This window comes from Urtica dioica, chromosome 8, assembly GCF_054948205.1.
Source record: "Urtica dioica subsp. dioica isolate 48M chromosome 8, U.dioica_male_clone48M_v1_H2, whole genome shotgun sequence".
In the NCBI taxonomy this organism is placed as follows: Eukaryota; Viridiplantae; Streptophyta; class Magnoliopsida; order Rosales; family Urticaceae; genus Urtica; species Urtica dioica.
The window spans coordinates 3,219,317-3,240,222 of record NC_142763.1 but is presented as its reverse complement, the minus strand read 5'-3'; the positions used below and the strand labels follow the sequence as shown (position 1 = coordinate 3,240,222).

Sequence of the window (20,906 nt, the reverse complement as noted above, 5' to 3'; positions counted from 1 at the left end):
TTTTTCAAATTCATAATTTTAAATTGACTATTTAATTACTTTACCCCCTTAAAAATTGAATTTTTGCTTTTCTCGCGCAAGGTCTCTCTAGTTTAAAAATTGGACACCCAAACCAAGCTTATTTGGGGTTCAAACATTATTTAATTATATCTATAGATATATATTTAATATATGTATATAGAAATATATGCAATCAATAAAGCCTGTTGCCACTTCAAGAGAAAAAACAAGTCGTCTATTGCACTTCTTTACTCTTTCGTCCGATCATTTCTCATTCTGTCTAGTCTCTCGCTCCTTCGTCTTCTTCTCTGAATCACAAACTCAAAAACAAACCAGGCAGTGCAAAAATAAAATAACCAGAGATTCATTCATCTTCTTCTCAATGCGAGTAATTTTTTTTTTCCACATCCATGTCTCTCATCAAGCTTTACAGCATTTTCTTACGTCAATGAGACTACTTTTTCACCCTGATTTTGCTTTTATGGATTTTTTTGGTCTAATCATATAGTTTTTCTCTTTCTTCTTATCATAGTCAAGTTGTTTAGGAGAAGAGGAAATGAAGCGACAACAAGACTCTTCGTCAGGTATTGATGAGCTTCATTGCTATTTTTTTTCGTTATTTATTTATTTAGTTATTACTCAAAACCTAGTTTTACAATTCAAAAGTCTTTCCTCTGACTTAACTTAGTTTTGGATTTTTTTTTTTTTTAAATATTTTTTTCACGATAGAATAGAGCTGAGTTTTTGAAGATTGTAGAGTTAGTTTCTATTGTTACATGGCTATTTACATGTTCGATAAAGTCATAGAATAATAGAAGGTATTTATTTTACAATAATTTTTGTTCTCTTTCCAAAGGTTCGTGTATGAATACACTAAAAAAGGCTAAATACTCAACCGGAGCGAACCATTTCGACCGAGTGGCTTCTCTCGCAAGCGAGTCCGACGAAAGCATTTCTCTTGTTCAAATGGAGTTGAGAGAAGGAAAATTCGGCAGTGTCGCAAAAGACATCGAGGCCATTTTTTTTAAGAGGCCTCTGAATTTGAAGTCTGTGCCCAAAAATGTCGATGACTTGGATAGTGTAAGTGTTGGAAACAACACTCCAACGTCGAAGCTGAAAGCCGTGAGCGTTGACTTGGAATCGGACAAGGAAGAGAGAGGTGGTCTCTCTCGAAATGTCGCATTGAATCGAGCGATTTCGCCGAAGAACAAAGAGGTAGAAATCTGAGTATTAAACAAATGTTCAAAACGTAACACAGTTTTAGTTTCCTTACACTCGTTAACTTTTGATAATAATTTTTTTTTTTTTACCAATTTTAACATTTAAGTCTAAATCATATTTTTTTTATATGTCTCCCTGAATATTTTTTGTTTATTAATTTGCCCCATGACTGCAAATTTATACTTTGTCTGGATGTGTTTAAGATTATATTTTGAGCACGTCATAGAGGAAATGGACATCAAAGATTGGGAAGAAAAAATAGACAACTGTGCTGAAATTAATCTGAAAATTGATAACAAGAGAGATGTTAGTTCCTTAAAACCATAATCAATCACCATGCCATGTCCTTTTTTTTTATTGACTTTCCAATGCGACATTGAAGTTCTTATTATTGTTGTTCTTTTTCCAGATTGGAGAGGTTGGAGAGAATGTGGATAGCAAAGTTCGGGGGCTAAACGAGGACGAAAATGTTGATTTCGAAATTACCTTAATCATGTCACATAAAAGTTTGAAACACACCCTTAATGTGACATTGGTGCTACATTTGCAGATTTTTGCTCAAAGTAAGCAGATTTGGGAACAAAGGATGAAAATCTCAAAGTTTGTCCCCAAAAATGTCATCGACTTAGAGGATGAGAGTGTTAGAAACGACAGTCCAATGTCGAAGTTGAAAGTTGAGATTATTATTGACTCGGATTCGGACGAGGAGGAGAAAGACGGTGATGAACGAAGTAGTGCTTTTTCTCGAAATTCCGTGTTGAATCGATGCCATAAAGAAACTTCGGCGAAGAATGAAGAGGTAAGGTAACTGAAAATCAACAAAGCTCTCTCTCTCTCTCTCTCTCTCTCTCTCTCTCTCTTATATCCTATCGGCTTGCTTATTCAAGATTTCTATTTTTCTTCTATTGTCTTGATGGTGGTTCATAAGAACACTCTAAAAAGTTACGTGTTTGAGATTGTATTTTGAGCAGGTCATAATAGAGCACGTGGAAAGTAAAGCTTGGGAAGAAGAAATAGACATTTGTAGAGAGATTCATCGCGAAGAAACAAACTTTCTGCCGGAGACTCATCCCGTAGTAAACGAGGACAAAAATTTCCATTTCATAAACTAATACGCGTCTTTTATTTCCCTTCTAATAACTTCCACTACCACATTAGTCATATTTTTTCTTTTCTTTTTGCAGATTGAAGAGCATGCGAATACAAACATCTGTACAGAATTTTATCCCGAAGTCATTGAGGAGGAAAATGTTAGTTTCGTTAACCAAATTTTAAGATCATCATGTCGTGTGGTTTTGAGTAATTTCCTTCTTATTTATAGAATAAGTTCCGACAGCACATTGGTGTTGCTTTTCGCAGATTTTAGAACATTTGTACAGAAACTCCTCCTGAAGTCAGCGGGGACAAAAATGTTAATTTCAGAAACTAATTTAATCACTTCATGAACACTATTGAATAGTGTTTTTATTTATTTATAATATAAAATCCGAATGTAAGTTTTTTTTTTTCATGTTTTGCTGCAGATTGGGGGGCGCGGAGAAAAGGCTCCGGTCGAAGATGAAGAGGTTTGTGCTTTAAAAATAAAACTATATAATTAAACAACATTTCATTAATGTGTGTTGATTGCTTTGATCAAATCATTCTCCGCAGGTTATGGAGCATGAAAGCCCTGGAATTTCTGTAGAAGACGCAACTCCGGCATTGGAAATTGAAACTGAAATAGAGAGAGCCAAAGAGAAAGAGAAAAAGAGAGATAAAGGTGTTTATGTTGGGGTACAAAAAGATGAAGACAGTAATCATCAAATTAGTAATCGAGAGGATTGTCTTGAAGATCTTTGGAATGAACTGTTGATGGGACAAGAACTTTGCAAGGTATCTTCCAGCTAAAGGAATAAATTCTGTATATTTCTTGAATTTTTACTAAATTGCTTGATTGTCCATTCCTTCATTAACATAGCTTTTGTTGATGAAGGAATGGACAATCAATTGATAAAAATAATTGATTAATAAAATAATCAAAACTACATTGGCACTTGCACATCTTACTTTATTTATTTCACTAACTTTAGACAAGCTTTGGCCAATTTAACCAATTTACAAATTTCAATTAGTTTGGTGCTAACTGTCTAAAATTCGTATGCGAAATTTGGCTATTTTTTATTTTTCTTTTGCAATTTTCAAACTTGATACTTTGTACATCAAATTAATTTATGTTACTATTTCTTCTTCAGAATGCAAGTCTTGATCCGTCACCCAAGAAAGAAGTGAGTGTGAAAAAAGAAGCTTGTGAGCATTCTTATATTCTAAAGGATGATCTCGGCCATGTTTGCCGCGTTTGTGGACTTATCGGCCGAAGAATCGAGACGATTTTCGAATTCCAATATTACAAGGTAAATAAACTGCGGATGAAGTTTATTTCTTCACTGAAATTTTGAATTAATCACTTATGAGAACGGTGATTTCAATGGTCATAACTACGAAGAGCACTATCTAGTATCTACAGCCAAACAAGTACAGACCTGGCTTACTTTTTTTTCTTCAGAATTTTCCTAAAAAAAAGTTCTTCTTTTTGTATTTTTCGGTCAACTCCAAGTACCAAAAAGTAAACTTAGTTTTAGCAGATGAAAGAAGGATTAAACAAGTCTTAGTTTTTTAGTCTTTTTATTGTCTTCGCTATTTATTCTTAACTGCAGAAAAAGAGTTCTCGAACGTACATCCAATCGCGAAACTCTACCGAGACAGACTCGATCAGAATCGACCGAGACGACACAGCCCCGGACGAGATACACGCCCATCCGCGGCACTCGAAGAACATGAAGCCCCACCAGAGAGAGGGCTTCGAATTCCTGGCTAGAAACTTACTGGGCCGAGACCCCGGGGGTTGTATCCTAGCCCACGCGCCCGGGTCCGGAAAGACGTTCACGATAATCTGCTTCATACAAAGCTTCCTCGCCAAGCAACCCGAGGCGAGGCCTCTGGTGGTGCTCCCGAAGGGGATCGTGTCGACGTGGAAGAAGGAGTTTGGGATATGGCAGGTCGAGGACGTCCCTCTCTACGACACCGCCAAGAAAGAGAGCCGAGCCCAACAGCTCGAGGTTCTGGAGCTGTGGGAGCAGAGCCGGAGCGTTCTCTTCCTCAGCTACCAGCAGTTCTCGTGCATCGTCTGCGATCCCGACGACTCGCCCGCCTCGAAGTCGTGCCGGGAGATACTGCTGAGCGTTCCGTCGGTTCTCGTTCTCGACGAGGGACACACGCCCAGGAACGACGGCACGGATATCTTCCGAGCTCTCTCCATGGTTCGAACGCCGAGGAAGGTCAGATTAATTCTTACGATTATTTGTTTGTGGTTTATCGATTTGCCGAAATTCGACCGAACTTTAATTCTTGGGTTATGATCTGGACCAAGGATAAACTTGTGTTTTTGTTCTTGGTGCCAATGCCATTCATCATAACTTTTCTGTGGAAGTTGTCTCTGTTAACTGTGTTTAATCTGGTTTTTTTTTGTTCTGTTTGTCTGCGTCTATTATCTATCAGCCGGCGTAATTATGTATTTCGTGACCCGCGTATTTTCATCTGCGAAATTCAACGGAGCATCAGTGCCTCATTGAGTTTAGCTGAAACAGTTGGGATTGTGACCGAGTGTGATGGGCTATACAAACACACCTCGGGTTAGATTTTGTTTCATCAATTCACTTGTGTATTGAGAGTCAAAACGAGTCTTGATCATATGGGAAACACACTGAGAGTTTGAGAGCGTGATACCAGGAAGCACAGTTTGAAAGATTTAGTTTCAGTGATCTGATTTTATATGATCTGACTTGGATTATGATCTGAACCAAGGATAAACTCGTGTGTTTGTTGTTGACGCCAATGCCATTCATCATAACTTTATGTGCAAGTTATCCCTGTTATCTGTGTTTGATCTGGTTTTTTGTTCTGTTTTCGCATGATATTCTGCTTTTCTGTGTCTATTCTCTAATAGCTGGTGTAATTTTTATTTGGTTATTATTTTAACTCTCCAAGAACAGAAAAAAAAAAAAAAAAAAAGACTTGTCCAATTTCTTCAAAAATTCCATTTCAAAAGTAATTGAAAATTAGTATCCATGAAAGTTTATCTCCTTATAGGTAGTCCTGTCAGGGACTTTGTACCAGAACCACGTCAAAGAGGTGTTCAACGTCCTTGACCTCGTGCGGCCGAATTTCCTGAAGTCGGAAACTTCGAGAGCCATCGTGGCGCGTCTCAAGAGCAAAGCAGCCATGTCCGGAAACTTCCACGAGGCGGTGGAGAACGAGCTGAACCGGGACGGCGATTTCCGGCGAAAAGTCTCCGTCATAAATGACCTGAGAGAGTTGACCAGAGACGTCCTCCACTACTACAAAGGCGACTTCTCCGGCGACCTCCCCGGCCTGGTCGACTTCGCTGTCCTCCTAAACCCTAGCCCGAAGCAGAGAAACGAGGCCGAGAAGGTCACGAAATCGTTTCCGGCGACAGCGACTTTCAAGGCAAAGCTTGTCCGGAGCGCCATATATCTCCACCCGAGCCTCCGATCGCTCCACGACGGCGAGGTAGTCACGGAGGACGAGATCGACGAGATTCTAGAAGCTTCCGATCTGGACGAGGGAGTGAAGGCGAAATTCTTCCTGAGCATCCTGAACCTCTGCGAGGCGAAGAAAGAGAAGCTTCTGGTTTTCGGGCAGTACTTGAGCCAGCTGAAGTTTCTGGAGAGACTCGCGGTGAAAGAAAAAGGCTGGTCTCTCGGCCGCGAGATTTTCGTTGTCTCAGGGAAGTCGAAATCCGAGGAGAGAGAGATATCGGTGGAGCGATTCAACGGGTCGGAGCACTCGAGAGTGTTCTTCGGGTCGATCAAGGCCTGCGGCGAGGGAATCTCGTTGGTCGGGGCTTCGAGGATCGTGATCACGGACGTTCATCTGAACCCGTCGGTGACTCGGCAGGCGATCGGGCGGGCTTTCCGGCCCGGCCAGACGAAGCGAGTCGTGGCTTACCGCCTCGTGGCGGCCGACTCGCCGGAGGTCGGAGATTACGAGACTTGCACCAGAAAAGAGATGATTTCGAAGACCTGGTTCGAGTGGAGAGAGCACTGTGGTTACAGAGATTTTGAGATCGAAAAAGTCGATGTCCGAGATTGTGGCGACGAGTTCTTGGAAGGGAATCCCAGGCTTCAGAAAGATATCAAGGTCTTGTACAGAAGGTTAGTACTTCTTCTTTTTGTTTTTACACGAGAGAAAATAATGACTTTCAGGTCTAATAATTTATTATTATTTTTTTTTCAGGTAGACTGTAAGACTCTAATCTATCTGGAGGTTTAGGTATATATATAAGCATTTTGGTATTTTTGGAAATCTGCAGCTTCCACGTATTTTGAAAGGAAGCTGTAGATATACAAATTCTTGGCCTGAAAGAGAGTATCAGTGTTTTAATTTAGAATCTGTTTTCTGTAGAGAATTGCTTTAATCTAATGTAATTTAACTTGGTTATACTATTCAGCTAGTTATATTGTTTCTTCTTTTTTATCTTCTCTCTTATTTTCAATTTTTCTCGCACTTTCTGTTCCAAACGAAGCTTCAAATTCTCATTTTCCCTCGCACTCTCCTCTACTCTCGCTCTCTTAACTTCCATGATTTTTCGTCGCATAGCTTAAAATTTTGATCTTTCATCTCTTGTATTCCCTTTGATTGTCATTTTACTCGCATTTTTCGAGCTAAACCTAAATGATTTAATAAAAAACAAAAAATTAGACGAACTAGTCATGTCCAAACGTTTAGATTGCAAAATAGCCAACCTTTGAGAAACTTTTGCAGAATAGCCAATATGGGTGAGCTGGAAAATCAGACGTGTTTTTTCTACCTAAATTGCCCTTATTTTTTTTTAACGTTGGTTTTATATAAACTGAAAGAATCAAAATGAAAAAGTCAACCAATGATCCACTTTTAATGCTTGTTTAACAGAATTTTCACGTTTAATCTAAAGAGTCTTATTAATCAATAAACACCTTCAAATCTGACCTCGATTTTCATTTGTTCCACCGAAAAAACCAACCCTAAGAAATGTCGATAGAAAATTTGTCTGTTTCAACAATTATTACGAATGAAGAACTGTCCCTTACAAGATCTTTGAGTGACGACTTTTCACTCATTGAATAAGGTATTGAACGATTTACAGGTTTTTGTTATCTGTTTTTATGTTTGATATTTGTACAAGAATTAAAGATCTTGTTTTCAATCATGTTAATTTATGTTAATTCTTGTTAATTGCTGTTGACGATCTGGTGTTGGTCCTTTGTATTTAATCTGTTTGTATCAGTAAATCGCAGACAATAATTTTTTTTGCCTATTTAATTTGATTGCAACGTAAATTAGATGTTAAATTAGAGCTTTGATTGAAGATTTTTCACTCATTGATTCATGTATGGAACGGTGATCAATCCTGTTAATTTATGTTAATATCTGTTAATTGCTGTTAATTTATGTTAATATATGTTAATTTCAATCGCCGGTCTCGCTTCAAATTTTTTTGTTTGACTTTGTTTTTGAATTTTTTCTCGTGCGGTGCAGGTTTGGTTGCGTGTTTGAAAGATAAGCATTTATCACGGTGGATTTGTTAGATATGCATTTATCACGGTGTATCTGTTTTAGTTGGCATTTATTCACGCGATTTCAATTTCATTTCTTTCTTTTTTGGACGCAATAATCTTCCAAATATTTTGATTTGATATTATTTAAATGAAGGGCAAATTTGTATTTTTTACTGTTAATGTGATATATTTGCTACACATTAAAAATAAACCAAAAATTGACTATTTTGACAATTACAACGTTTGACTTTGCTATTTTGCTAAAAAAAAACTACTATAAACCCCATTAAAAATTACCAAAAAGGCAAGGACCATCGCAGTGATTGCTCATAGTATTGTAAAAAAATATAAAACGGGTTCATTTGGCTGTGAGTTGACTAAACATGTACTTATATAAAAAAGAATAGGGTAAGTCCAAGATAATATAACAAATATAAAGTGAACACCTTTAGATGTGCTACAACCTAAGACCTTTTCAACATACATAATATGTGTGACACCAATTCTTAGGATGACTTTTCAAGAGATCCTCATATCAGTACCACTATCTCCAAAAGCACGGTGTGTATTGGTGTTGATAAGTTATTTGTTCCGATCCCATAATAATAATAATTAGTAATGGAATATAGGGGTTTGATACTTTGATTTGTACTGAGAATATGTTAAAATCTAATCTTTCTTTGATGCCTAGGATTCACTTTCAAAGTTAGAAAAAGTGTGACCTATAATTGTTTATAAGAGGAATGATCTCATTAACACACAAAATTATCTACGGCCTAAGACAGATCCTGAACAGAGATCGATACATGATACAATCACTCAAAAAATATGTATTGAAAATGAGAAGAAAAATATATACAAAATGTAAAAACAAAAGAGAAGGGTCAATTTGAATAGGTAATTCCATATCTTCACCCGTCAAAAACTCTTTTGGACCTTTCAATCCAAATTTTCTACATATTCCTTAAATCGCAAGAAGCATTGCCATATAACAACTGTGAGCTTGTTTTCCATCGCCAACCTTGGAGAAAAACACTCGAGGAACTCCAAACTTGGCAAGAGATGAGAAAATACTTGTCCCGCCAAACTCCAATAAATTTTTCTAATTTAAACTAAAAAGCTGATCAAAACCCTTATCCCAAAAGGTGACTAGCTCATCTTCGAGGCAACAAAAGCCACCCTAAGAAATGTACTTAACAAAAAATGCATAAACCATTGCAACCATATATTGCAACATAGGAATATAAAACTAACAAACACAAAAGAGATACAATAACACTGACACTTCCTAAACCTTTACGCCTTCTTCGATCTCCAACCAAAATCGAACACTCACTCGAAGCGTAAGCGTCAGGTGGAGCCGAGGATCCATAATTGAGAGGGAGAAAAGCACGACTGAAAAGGATAAGCGCATGAGATCGACATTAGAGAGAGCCGGAGATAGACCTTCACGTCGTGAAGAAATTTAAAACAAGGTTAAGTAACGATAATACGTAATGGAATATAAGCATTTGATGATGGATACTTCTTGCCATATATTTGAAAAGGACATTTGACACGAATACTACTAAACTTATGTTGTTTTTATCAAAATCTACCACAACTCAACATTTAAAAATTATACTATTTAAATTAGGAGAAAGAATTGTTTTCTTACAAAAATACATATTCGTGGCCGTTTTTCTTATTTCGTGTTTGATTTGTTACGAAATTTTAAACTTCTTCACAAAATACAGAATTTTGTGACCGAAGTCTCACAAAATATAAATTTTGTGATCGAATTGTCGCAAAATTATAAATTCTGTGATCAACTTGTCACGAAATTATGAAGGGTGTTATAGTTTTTGTACAATCCATTTAATTATAGAACTATCAAATTTAATTTTGGTTTATTAATAATAGACATATAGTTTTGGCAAAAATCGAACGACAAGAAGTATAAAATAGTTTTCGTTGGCCGCAGTCCTTCCAGCATCAACTTTGTCGTCGATTGTCACCGATTTTGTGTGATATTTTTTAACACATAATTAAACAGATATGATACATTTAACGCATGATTAAACAATTGACAAAAACACAACAAAATAATAATATTAATAAGCGTATAATCAAAGCTCAAGTAACACAATTATTAAATATTCAAATCAATAAATATAACAGGATTATCATAAAGTAATATAAGACTATAACTAAAAAATCGCAGTAATTTTGCCACTTGAAATATATGAATTGTAAAAAAAAAAAAAGGGAATAATCTATAAAAATAAAATTGGTTGAAATATATTCAATCTTACCTTATTAATTGTGGCATCGTAAGAGATTTTAAAAAACATGAGGAAATATCTTCAATCCTTTTTTTTTTTTTTTTTTTTTTTTTTTTTTTTTTTTTTTTTTTACATGTGTAGGTATAAATATTTCGTTCAAAAAAAAAAAATTAATGTTTAAATTAGTGTGACCAAAATGAAAATGTATTTTCGTACAGTAAAATGCAATTGTCTTTATCGGAAGGGCATCTCGGTAATTGGGAATGCTAGAGAGAGAGAGAGAGAGAGAATCTCCGGGCTCACAAGTTCTTCATGGTGACACTCAGAAACACACTATTTATTTCGTGCGTTGATATGAAATCTCTGATTGAAGAAGCATAACAAAATCGTTCTCCTTTTTTTATGCCGAGACGAAGAATTTCCTCGCCGACTCAGCTACTATGTCAATTGGTAACGATTCGCTCCATTTCAACTCACATTCTCGTTATCAGTCTCTGCATGGTGTTTCCTTGGTTGCGGAAGCTATTCATAAAACCCATTTTTGCATTTTCTTTTAGTTATAGATTTGTATTTCTTCCCATCCGAGACGAAACTTTAACCTGATATTGCATTCGGTTTTGGATTTTAACATTTAGCACAAACGCCTAATTTGACTGCCTTTGATTAGAGAAGCCTTGAAATTGCGTTTTTCTGATGTAACGAATTTTTTCGGTATGCATTTATCATAGAGCTCTTGATCAGTGTGAATTTCTATGTTTTGTTTTGGCCTAATAGAACCCAGGCTTTCCTTAGAAGTAGCCAGAAATGAGTTGCTATGGTCTTTTTATGTATAGAATTTTCGGTATGTTCATTAGAATAGCTTACTTATTTTGAACTCGTTTGGGAGCTCCTCAAATATGTTTCAGAAGATTGAGCTCAATTGGAAGCTAATATTTATAAGAATCATTTGATGGCTTCCAAGCTTGCAAATCTTAGGTCACTGTTGGTCCTGATATTCTGTGCAATTTTCTATATTCCAGACGTCTATTCGGCTCTTAAACGCCCTAGATTTCGTCTTGATGAAAACTATCAAGACGGGATCGAATTCCCATCGAGTAAGCATGGCGACGAACAGCTCTCATCTCCTGTGAATAAACGACCGAGACTTTTGGCTGATCGGAAATTTCAAGATGGTGGAACCATCTCTTTGGGTCGGCCCGATGAGAAAGTCGTTGATTTCTCTAATCCGCTGGCCACTCGAGACTTTCTAGATTCATTGGATAGCGGAAAGTATGGGAGCGTCACAAAGGAAATAGAAGCCATTCTTGCCCAGAAGATGCGGGTATTGTATCCTTATTTCGAGATGTTTCCGTCGCTTACAGAGAAGTTTCTTGCCATGGATAGATCTGGGGCAAAAAATGACGTGATAGATCTGGACGACGATGACGACTTAGCTCAGGAAGTCACACCGCCGAAGACCCCATTGCCCGTCATAACAATTGAGTCGGACGAGGAAGATGAGGAAATCAATGGATATCATTTTCAGAGTGTATTCTCCGGCACACCTGCTGCGGGACCTTTGACGAAGCCTATTGAGGTACTTTTTACTTTCTGTCATCACTGGACTTTCTTGACCCAGAATGCGGTCGATTGAAAAAAAATTTCTTCTGCGGATTATTACTTAATGGGTCATGTGCCCGTATCATTTTTTTTTTGTTCCATTAGGAAAATAGCCAACTTAAACGTTTGATATTGCTAAATAGCCAACGTTTGGTAAATCTTAGGTAAATAGCCATTTTCATGTATTTACATATGTAAAGCTTAGATAAATAGCCACCTCCATATAATAGGCCACGCCATTATTTATGGCTATTTACTTCAGATTTACCAAACGTTGGCTATTTAGCAATATCAAACGTTTAAGTTGGCTATTTTCCTAATTTTCTATTTTTTTTGGCAGGTAATACACTTTATTATCCAAATCCATTGTTTGATTGTCATCTTAGTTTTTTTTTTTTTCTTTCTTTGGGTGCAAGTTGACTATTGGGACCCTGCTATGTAGGTAAGGGGAAATGTCGATAAGCTTCGTGTAGAAGAACCACTGATTTCCAAGGACACCGAGGCTGAAACCGACCGGGATAAAGGTGTCTACGTTGGAGTCGAAGAGGAAGATAATTCTCAGAATGTTCCAGCAGAGGACGGGTTTGAAGATCTCTGGAATGAGGTGGCAATGTGTTTAGAAGTATCCAAGGTATCGTTAGAGAGATTGGTTGTAATTGGATAACGATTTCTTTATCTTTCACTTGTGTTAGGCATTCTTAAAATAGAATATACTTTTCCATGCTTAGCATCTTTATAAATTATGTGCCAATGCTCTGATGGCTATCTGTTTTAGTTAATGGATGTTCAAATTTGATTTTGAGTTTTCACATATATATGCATACTGAGCGAATTTTCGTGTTCTGGTGTTGCTTCAAGGATGCTACCGTAGATCCTTCCTCGGATGATCAGGAAATAGAAGATGAAGAAGCATGCGACCATTCATATGTTCTAAAGGATGATATTGGTCAGGTGTGTCGTGTCTGTGGGGTGATTGGCAGAGATATACAGAACATATTTGAGTACCAGTACGTCAAGGTAATGTCTCACCTTCATGATTCAGCATTTCATCTACGTAATACTAAATTTACCATGCATGTTATTAATTCATCTTAAATTAAGAATATGCGTGAGTTATAATATTTTTCACTCAGATCCTCACTTGAATTCTATGGACATAGTGAATACGAGATCTTGATAAAACAATGTCTTTTATTTGACTAAAATCACCTATTTATATCACATCATGAGAAAGGGTGTAGTTGGTTTCGTTTTTTTTTTTTTTTTTTTTTTTTTTTTAAGAATATCTTTTTTTGTTAACATAGTCTTAGTACCAGTTTTAAGCAGTGAAGTCACCAAATCAAGTAAGCAGTAATGTTTTGGTCTCGGTTCGAACTATAATTCTGAAATCATTTTTTTTCTAATAGAGCTTAAATATCATATCTTCAATCCGCCCACTGCGGACATAATGCCTGATTTGACATTTTTGTCGCCCTCATTATGTGTTGATGTAGGTACAAAGAAGTTCACGCACTTACTTGCCCGATTCTCGGAATTCCAAAGACAGAGAGTCGGTGGGAATAGCAGGTCTCAATTTGGCCGGCGATGATCCGACAACGTGTGAAGTGTATGCTCATCCCAGACATACAAAGCAAATGAAGCCCCATCAAGTGGAGGGTTTCCAATTTCTCGTGAGCAATTTGGTGGGCGAGAATCCCGGCGGGTGTATCTTGGCTCACGCGCCCGGATCGGGAAAGACGTTCATGATTATCAGCTTCGTACAGAGTTTCCTCGCCAAGTACCCGAACGCCAGACCGTTGGTCATACTCCCGAAAGGAATCTTGTCCACGTGGAAGAAAGAGTTCAAGATATGGCAAGTGGAGGATATTCCCTTGTATGACTTCTACACGGTCAAAGCCGATAATCGGTACCAGCAGTTGGAGGTGTTGAAACAGTGGGTAGAGACGAAGAGCATACTTTTCTTGGGATACAAGCAATTCTCCACCATTATCTGCGATCTTGAGGACAGCGAGGCCTCGTCTTCGTGCCGAGAGATACTTCTCAAGGCACCGTCGATCGTGATCCTCGATGAAGGCCATACTCCGAGGAACGAGAACACAGACATGTTGCAGTCTCTGGCCAAGATTCAGACCCCGAGGAAGGTCGTGCTCTCTGGGACTTTGTACCAGAACCACGTCAAAGAGGTTTTCAACATTCTCAACCTGGTCCGGCCCAAGTTTCTGAAGATGGAAACTTCGCGGCCCATCGTAAAGCGGATCATGGCCAAAGTGGACATCTCCGGCCGGAAAAACCTCAAGACGAGCGGCGACGCGACGTTCTTCGACATCGTGGAGGAGACTCTTCAGAAGGACAAGGATTTCAGGCGGAAAGTCTCGGTGATACACGACCTCAGAGAGATGACCGGAAAAGTTCTCCACTACTACAAGGGCGATTTCCTCGACGAGCTTCCCGGCCTGCTCGATCTCACCGTGGTCCTCAATCTCAGCCCAAGACAGATGCGAGGGCTCGGGAAGATAAAGAAGCTCGTGAGGAAGTTCAAGGCCAGCTCGGTCGGGAGCGCGGTCTATCTCCATCCGAAGCTCGAAACTTTCTCCGACACCGCCGGATCACCGACCGACGAGAAGATGGACGAGCTGCTCGTGAATCTCGACATCGAAGAAGGAGTCAAGGCGAAATTCTTCCTCAACATGCTCCGCTTGTGCGAATCCACAAAGGAGAAGCTCCTCGTCTTCAGCCAGTACTTGACGCCCCTGAAGTTCCTGGAGCGCCTGGCGATCAAGGAAAAGGGTTGGAGCCTCGGGAGGGAGATTTTCGTCATTTCGGGAGAATCGACCCAAGAGAACCGCGAGTCGTCGATGGAGAGCTTCAACAACAACCCGGCCGCCCGTGTTTTCTTCGGTTCGATCAAGGCTTGCGGGGAGGGAATCTCTCTGGTCGGGGCGTCTCGGATCATAATCCTCGACGTCCATTTGAACCCCTCGGTGACCCGCCAGGCCATCGGGCGGGCTTTCCGACCGGGACAGAAGAACCGAGTCATCTCTTACAGGCTGGTCGCGGCCGGGTCGCCCGAAGAGGAAGACCATCAGACTTGCTTCAAGAAAGAGCTGATCTCGAAGATGTGGTTCGAGTGGAACGAGTATTGCGGGTACCGAAATTTCGAGGTCCAGACCGTGGATATCAAGCAGTGTGATGACGAGTTTCTGGAGAACAGTTCTCTGCTATCCCAAGATGTAAAGCTCGTGTACAAAAGGTTAGTAATACTAATATTACTAATGTGTTCATAATAACCCAAGTTTTTTTTTTTTGCTTTGTATTTTCTTATAATGGTGTTAATAATTTGCAGGTAAATACTGGGTAATGCTGAGACACTTTGGTTAGAATGAAGTCTCTGAGTTGAGCTTATGGACTGGGAATTTCATCAGTAAATAGCTTCCATCCCTTTTTTTATGTTTTGTTGTGGTCATATTTTATTTTCCTTATAACAATGTTAAAAGATTTATGTTGATCCATTTTTCAGTGTGGCTGGTTGTACGGCCATGTTTGTAATTAGTTTAGACGTTTTATGAGCTTCCGTTTGAATGTATCGGAAACTACATAACGTACAGCAAAATGCAAGAAAAAAAAAAAAAAAAAAAAAAAAGTTTTTCCTTTTACCCATTTTCTGATACCTTGTGCTTGGTATTGGGTATAGACAACAATCTGATTGTTGAATGAAATTTTGGACTACACAAAAAAAAACACTGTATGAAGTACAGAGCTAGTTTCCAATAACTAAAAGGTCGGTATCAAAAGCACATCCTTGTTAACAAAATCAAAAAGAAAAATTAAAGCATAGCCTTATTTGTCATTCGACTCAACCAAAAACTAGCAAGAATTACTTTATTTCACACTATAAAATCTTTTTTTTTTTTTTTTTTTTCCTGAAGCCAAAAGCTGGGCGCTACTTGTACATCCTTATCTTTACAAATATGCTAAGCCTTAACCAACCAATTTCTTGATATAATACAACTGTTACTCTTTGATTCTTCTTCTTCTTTCTCATATATGTATTTCCATATTTGGAAAGACTACAAACTCACCTAACCCATTGCAATGCAAAAAAAAAAGAAAAAAATTTCTCCTTCACACCACGAAATCGTGTAACAAATGCGAATTCGACGACCCCGCACTAAACCGCTGGTGCTCGAAATCCGGCCCTTCATCTCCGCCGTCATCGTACATGTCACCGTCGCCGCCGCCACCGTGCCCTCTCATCGCAACTACAAACCCCTGGTGGGGTCCGCCGGGCATCTGCATCGGCATCGGCATCGACATTCCGGGCCCACCACCGTCGCAGTGCTGTAGCCCTAGAGTCAGCGACACGCCCCCGACTCCGCCGCTTCCCCCGAACCGACCCCCCATCTGATGGTAGGCCGCCACGAACCTCTCTCCGCCGCCGCCGCCGCCGCCGTTTCCGTCTTGGTGAAAGGCAACGTCCGGGTACAGGCTTCCATTGTTGCTGCTGCGAGGCTTCATCATCGTCATGAGGCCGCCGTAATCGGGCCCGTCAAGCCCTCGAGCCATTTCCACGTCCGCAGGGACGGGCTTCGGGGAGCCCGCGAACGGGCTGGGGCTCCGTTGCTGCCGGTGCTCGTCGGCCGCGGCCGCGGCGGCTCTGTCCTCGTCCGCCGTCGCTGTCGATTTTCCGGCGGCGGCTCTCTGGGCGTTCTCGGAAGAGGAATTGGAGGAGTCCACGTCAGCCTCGCCGGTCTCTTCTTTGTACATCTCTTCCACCATCGGCTTCCACAGACGCACCCTCGCGTTTATGAACCAGTTCGATACCTGCTTTCCCGACAATCGATACGTTACGGATATGATATATGATATTGGAGCGGCTTCTTTGTCTCTTACCTGGCTTCTAGTCAGACCCGTTTGTCTCGCCAGCATGACCTTATCAGAATCTTTCGGATACCTGAACAAAAAACGAAAAATTCTCAATCATTTCCCTCGGGGTAAAATCTCGAATTTCCCAAAAAAAAAAAAAAAAGGGCTCGCTCACGGGTGAAGGAAATGCTCGAAGAGCCAAGCGCGGAGAACCGAGACGGAGTTCTCGGGGAGGCCTCTCTGGGGCCTCCAAGCGTGCTGTTGCATCATCCCGAGCTGGTGGAGAGCTCTCTGCTGCCTGAGCTGCTGGTCCACGAAGCGGAGCCGAGATATCCCGACTCCTTTGCCGCCGGAGTCGTCCTCGCCGAGCCCTTTCCGGGTCACCCTGATCTGGGCTGCGATCGCATCCCTGAGGCACCGGAAGTGGCGCGATATGGTCTGCAGCGCCAGAGCCGTGTAAGGCTTGGCCGACCCAACATCAGCGATCGCGTCGAACGAAGACACTACGATCTGCATCTGCTGGTAGTACTGCCTGTACCTTCTGTCAACCTGTCCACCAAAAAAAAAAAAAAAAAAACCGTCTCATATTCCGTTGGCTTCTGTTTTTCGGGCAAGAATTACTGATATTATCGATTAAATTTTGTTCATAATTGGAAAGGTGAACCGGTCTGTAATAACACTACTCCATGACTAGAAAATAAAAACGACATTTTTAAAGAATCTGACACGAGTCGGGTTTTCATAATTTGAGACGTGAATATGATTAGTAAATAAAAAACCAAAATAAGATATATAACGAGTGCTAGACTCGTGGTTACCGTGGCTAGACTCGTGGTTAAGAACGAGGACAGATTTCTAGATGAACAGAATGATGATAAGGACCTTGGAATAGCATTGATTAACGGTAAGAAAATACAAGATAATCGGGTATTCGAGAGACCTGTAAATCTTCCAAAAGGCAAAAACTTAATCATTTTCCCTCTAAATGACTCTTTCACACCTTTATTAATAGACTAACAACTACTACTAATACTATTTCTCACCCAAAAAAAAAATTACCCAATTATTTTATTGCCTAAAATCATATCACATAAAAGGCAATCACTGTTGTTTGGTCCACTTCTTTATTTTCGGAGACAACCGGATTTTTTTTTTCATCTTCCGGAATTTGGATGTCCTCGGGGCTATTATTGGGTCAATTTCAATAAACATCATTGCAAAATCCAGCTCAGTATTGTTAGAGATCAAGTGTTGATCAAATATTTTCCCAATGACTATTCTCAGGCATACCAAATCCGCAAAACTTTGCCTTGGCAAAATCTCAAGGCCTTTTCGCTCATCGGGTAGGTATGGAAAGAAGAAGAATAAGAAAAAAGGGTTACTTAACTCCTAATCTAAACATAGCTCAGGTTGGGCAATATAGCCATCTAGTGATTTGAAACTTAGGCTGTTGCAAATAACAAAGATTTATACATTTGTCATTGATAAACTAGAGAGGTGAATCAAGCCCTTCAATTACACTACTATACCACCAAGAAAGCTAAAACAACAAATTCACAACTCTTCTCATATTATGACCCACTCTAATGGCTCGTATATATTAGTATAAAAAAAATAAAAAAATTCAATGACTCGAACCTATCTCCTCATTTACCAACTGAGCGTCCCAATATACAATCAAATAACTGAATTACCATTTCACCCTTCTGGGTCTAATTCTAGCGGGTTATTCCATGATATTTCTCTTAGTTTACACACAAAGAAGGAAAGAAAGAAAAAAAAAAAAGTACCTCATCCAACATAGACAAAAGCTTAGTAAGCTTGTTCTGAAGCTCTTGCTTCTCTGCGTGAGAGATCTCCGGCGGCGGCGGAGCCTGAGAGTTCCCGGCCGACGAGTCTCCTCCGCCGCCGCCGATCGTGGACTCGCTCTTCGACCCATCATCCCCACCACCGTCCGCGTGGCTCTTGCTCTTGTTATCCCGGCCCTCGTGCTGACTCAGCGCCTTCCTGACATTGACGACCTCGTCGAGAAGCTGCTGGGCCGCCCTCAAATACTTCGAGCTCGGGACCGCCCTCGCAATCACTCCGTAATGAGGAGAAGAAGAGGGCAAGTCCGGCTTGGCCGAGTCTTGGTCCCCAAATCCCATTGGGCTCATAAACGACGAGAAGCCCGACATCGAAGGGATTCGGGTCCCCAGGCTGAGCGACAGGCCTTGGACGATCCCCGGGTCTCCAAACCCACCCAATTTGCTCGGATCAGAAACCGCCCCAATCGGCGGCGGTGGCGGCGGAGGAGGCATTTCGAGGCTCTGCTGCTGAGAATTCGCTGCCAACGCCGCGGCGTCGGCGTAGGAATCGGAGGCCATGTACATCATCATGTTCGAGTCTTGATATGAAGTGGGTATGTGCTCTCTTGAGTAGCTTTGGTGGTTTGGGCTTGAGTAATATGTTGCCATTTTTTTCCCACCTCTTCTTGTTGTGCTTTATCAAAAAAGCTTCAAACTTTTTCCTGCCCAGTGACTAATCAGACATGGGTTTGGTTGTTTGGGCTTGAGTAATCTGTTGCCATTTTTTTCCAACCTCTTCTTCTTATTCTTCTTTATCAAAAAGCTTCAAACTTTATCTTGCCCAGTGGCTAATCAGACATGGCTTGGTGGTAGTACTGAAATGAGTAGATAGAGAGCAAAGAAAACAAAATGAGGCAGTGATTACAGGACAGCCTCTCTCATCAATTATGTGTGTCACAAGCAAGCAATTAATGTTTTGTTTTGTTTTTTTTTTTTTTTTTTTTATCTATTGTCAATCATCATGAATGGAAAAGCTTTATTACAGGTGTGGTTAAGAACTTCATACCCATAGTAGTCTGACAGTCAAAGCTATTTTATATTATATATATACCAGATATAGTACATAAATAATTCAAGGGCCTGAAAACACGAGAACCAAAGATAAAAAGAGTCATCTTCAGAAAGAAGAAGAAAAATAGTCTCTAAATAATATTTGGTCATGTATTTCACAAAGAAGAGAACTTTCTTAGAGTCAACAAAAATTTAGTGAATTTGAATTTTAAAATACAGCATAAAAAAATTGATGGTTTCTCCTACTACAGTTGTGATCAAGTGAGAAAATTTAACCTAACCTAGGAAATTTGAATTCCATTTAGTGAATATTAATAAGCAAAGAAATATGTGACCCAGAATCCAACAAACATATAAGAAAAAAAACTCCTCAGAAACTGCTTTTAGATATGACCAAAATTAGAGCTTTAGACAAGTCATCAAAACAAAAATAATAATAATAAAAAATATTCATCACGCTGAGAAGATCTATATAAGCAAACAACCTTTGTTAACTGGGTTGAGTAGAGACGTACAAAAGAAAATAGAAATTATCATTTTCTTGTGATTATCATCATCTTCTTCATCATCGTCTCATCTAAAGAAAGAGATGGTCCAGATGGATAAAGTGTGGGAGAAGAAGAGAGAGAGAGAGGAGCCACAGAAAAACAAAGGATAAATAATTATTTTTTTTAAGAGAAAGAGAAATGGAATATATCAATATATGCTTTGCTTTTGTTTTAGTAGCTAAGACTGTGAATGTAAAAGTCAAGGAAAAAAATCATATAATAAAATTTTATAATTAAAAATAAAATAAAAAATACCTGGAGACCCGTAACAGTTGTGGGCGATATAGGGAACACAAAAAGAATTGGAGACAAACAGCCAATCCTCTGATACGCTTTCCGATCCCAAGAAGAAGCGAATAGGAAGAAGAAGAAGAAGAAGAAAAAACACCGTATTCCAAATTCGTAAATACAATTTAATTTAATAAACGGTAAACCAACCAACTAAAAAAAAAAGAAAAAAAAAAGAGATAGTGAGAGAGAGGGAAGAGGAAGAAGAAGAAAGTGATGAGAGAGGGAGAGAGGGAGAGTCTATTTCTCTTTATTTTTCACTTTTTTTTTCTTTCTCTCCTTTGTGAATTATGATCAATAATAATTCTTCAAATTATTATTCTTCTTCTTTCCCTTCTTTCATTTTTTGCCGTCAATATCCCCACGTGAGACTCACACGCACGAACACATTTACGTACGAACCCAACAGTGAAAAACTATAGGCAGAAAAAAAAAAAACACGATTGACTTTTCTTCATTTTCTTTTTCTTTCCCCCAAAAAAAAAGAACTATAAATGATATTGGGCTTCTTCTTCTTCTCTCTCTCTCTCTCTCTCTCTCTCTCGGTTATGGTGATGAAGAATTTTGATTGGTTACAGAGGTCCAATCTTCTAACAACCAGTTGGTAGACCTAAACTAAAACCCTCTCTTAAACCCTTTTCCTTCCTTCTTCTTCTTATTATTATTATTAAT

General features: G+C 39.4%; 3 protein-coding genes across 9 annotated transcripts; 2 read left to right on the top strand and 1 right to left on the bottom strand.

Annotated features, from left to right (window-relative positions):
• The first annotated feature begins 211 nt into the window (after positions 1–211).
• Positions 212–6,726, top strand: LOC149387314 (protein CHROMATIN REMODELING 35-like). Of its 3 annotated transcripts, none has more exons than XM_089624323.1 (13): positions 212–388; positions 533–584; positions 857–1,215; positions 1,631–1,690; positions 1,772–2,020; positions 2,193–2,294; positions 2,406–2,471; positions 2,745–2,786; positions 2,872–3,093; positions 3,453–3,611; positions 3,915–4,535; positions 5,347–6,431; positions 6,514–6,726. In XM_089624323.1, the coding sequence occupies exons 1-13, from the start codon at positions 383–385 to the stop codon at positions 6,515–6,517; spliced, it is 3,027 nt and encodes a 1,008-aa protein (XP_089480449.1). In that variant the 5' UTR covers positions 212–382; the 3' UTR covers positions 6,518–6,726. The 3 variants fall into 3 exon arrangements, with proteins under 3 accessions (XP_089480449.1, XP_089480448.1, XP_089480447.1); XM_089624322.1 differs by having other exon boundaries at positions 2,193–2,297; XM_089624321.1 differs by having other exon boundaries at positions 2,193–2,315.
• A 3,628-nt stretch (positions 6,727–10,354) lies between these two features.
• LOC149387313 (protein CHROMATIN REMODELING 35-like) lies at positions 10,355–15,304 on the top strand. The gene is made up of 6 exons (XM_089624020.1): positions 10,355–10,528; positions 11,098–11,654; positions 12,120–12,308; positions 12,536–12,694; positions 13,171–14,927; positions 15,021–15,304. The coding sequence occupies exons 1-6, from the start codon at positions 10,519–10,521 to the stop codon at positions 15,022–15,024; spliced, it is 2,676 nt and encodes an 891-aa protein (XP_089480146.1). The 5' UTR covers positions 10,355–10,518; the 3' UTR covers positions 15,025–15,304.
• A 103-nt stretch (positions 15,305–15,407) lies between these two features.
• BLH7 (BEL1-like homeodomain 7) lies at positions 15,408–20,715 on the bottom strand. 5 transcript variants are annotated; one of them, XM_089622895.1, is made up of 6 exons: positions 20,202–20,715; positions 19,884–19,975; positions 18,331–19,202; positions 16,716–17,089; positions 16,568–16,628; positions 15,408–16,498 (listed from the first exon to the last, which is right to left on the bottom strand). In XM_089622895.1, the coding sequence occupies exons 3-6, from the start codon at positions 18,994–18,996 to the stop codon at positions 15,800–15,802; spliced, it is 1,800 nt and encodes a 599-aa protein (XP_089479021.1). In that variant the 5' UTR covers positions 18,997–19,202; positions 19,884–19,975; positions 20,202–20,715; the 3' UTR covers positions 15,408–15,799. The 5 variants fall into 5 exon arrangements, with proteins under 5 accessions (XP_089479021.1, XP_089479024.1, XP_089479022.1 ...); XM_089622898.1 differs by having other exon boundaries at positions 19,914–19,975; XM_089622896.1 differs by lacking the exon at positions 19,884–19,975.
• Between the last annotated feature and the right edge of the window lie 191 nt (positions 20,716–20,906).

What these genes read in the sequence shown, in the direction of transcription:
- LOC149387314 (XM_089624321.1), top strand. An exon ending in CTTCGGCGAAGAATGAAGAG is followed by an intron (nt 2,021 to 2,192) that starts GTAAGGTAACTG and finishes TATTTTGAGCAG; the next exon opens with GTCATAATAGAGCACGTGGA. An exon ending in TAGTAAACGAGGACAAAAAT is followed by an intron (nt 2,316 to 2,405) that starts TTCCATTTCATA and finishes TTCTTTTTGCAG; the next exon opens with ATTGAAGAGCATGCGAATAC.
- LOC149387313 (XM_089624020.1), top strand. An exon ending in TGTGTTTAGAAGTATCCAAG is followed by an intron (nt 12,309 to 12,535) that starts GTATCGTTAGAG and finishes TGTTGCTTCAAG; the next exon opens with GATGCTACCGTAGATCCTTC. An exon ending in TTGAGTACCAGTACGTCAAG is followed by an intron (nt 12,695 to 13,170) that starts GTAATGTCTCAC and finishes GTGTTGATGTAG; the next exon opens with GTACAAAGAAGTTCACGCAC.
- BLH7 (XM_089622895.1), bottom strand. Translation starts at nt 18,996, where the DNA reads ATGGCAACATATTACTCAAGCCCAAACCACCAAAGCTACTCAAGAGAG. An exon ending in TTTTGTCTATGTTGGATGAG is followed by an intron (nt 17,090 to 18,330) that starts GTACTTTTTTTT and finishes TTTGGTGGACAG; the next exon opens with GTTGACAGAAGGTACAGGCA. An exon ending in CGGGTCTGACTAGAAGCCAG is followed by an intron (nt 16,499 to 16,567) that starts GTAAGAGACAAA and finishes TCGGGAAAGCAG; the next exon opens with GTATCGAACTGGTTCATAAA.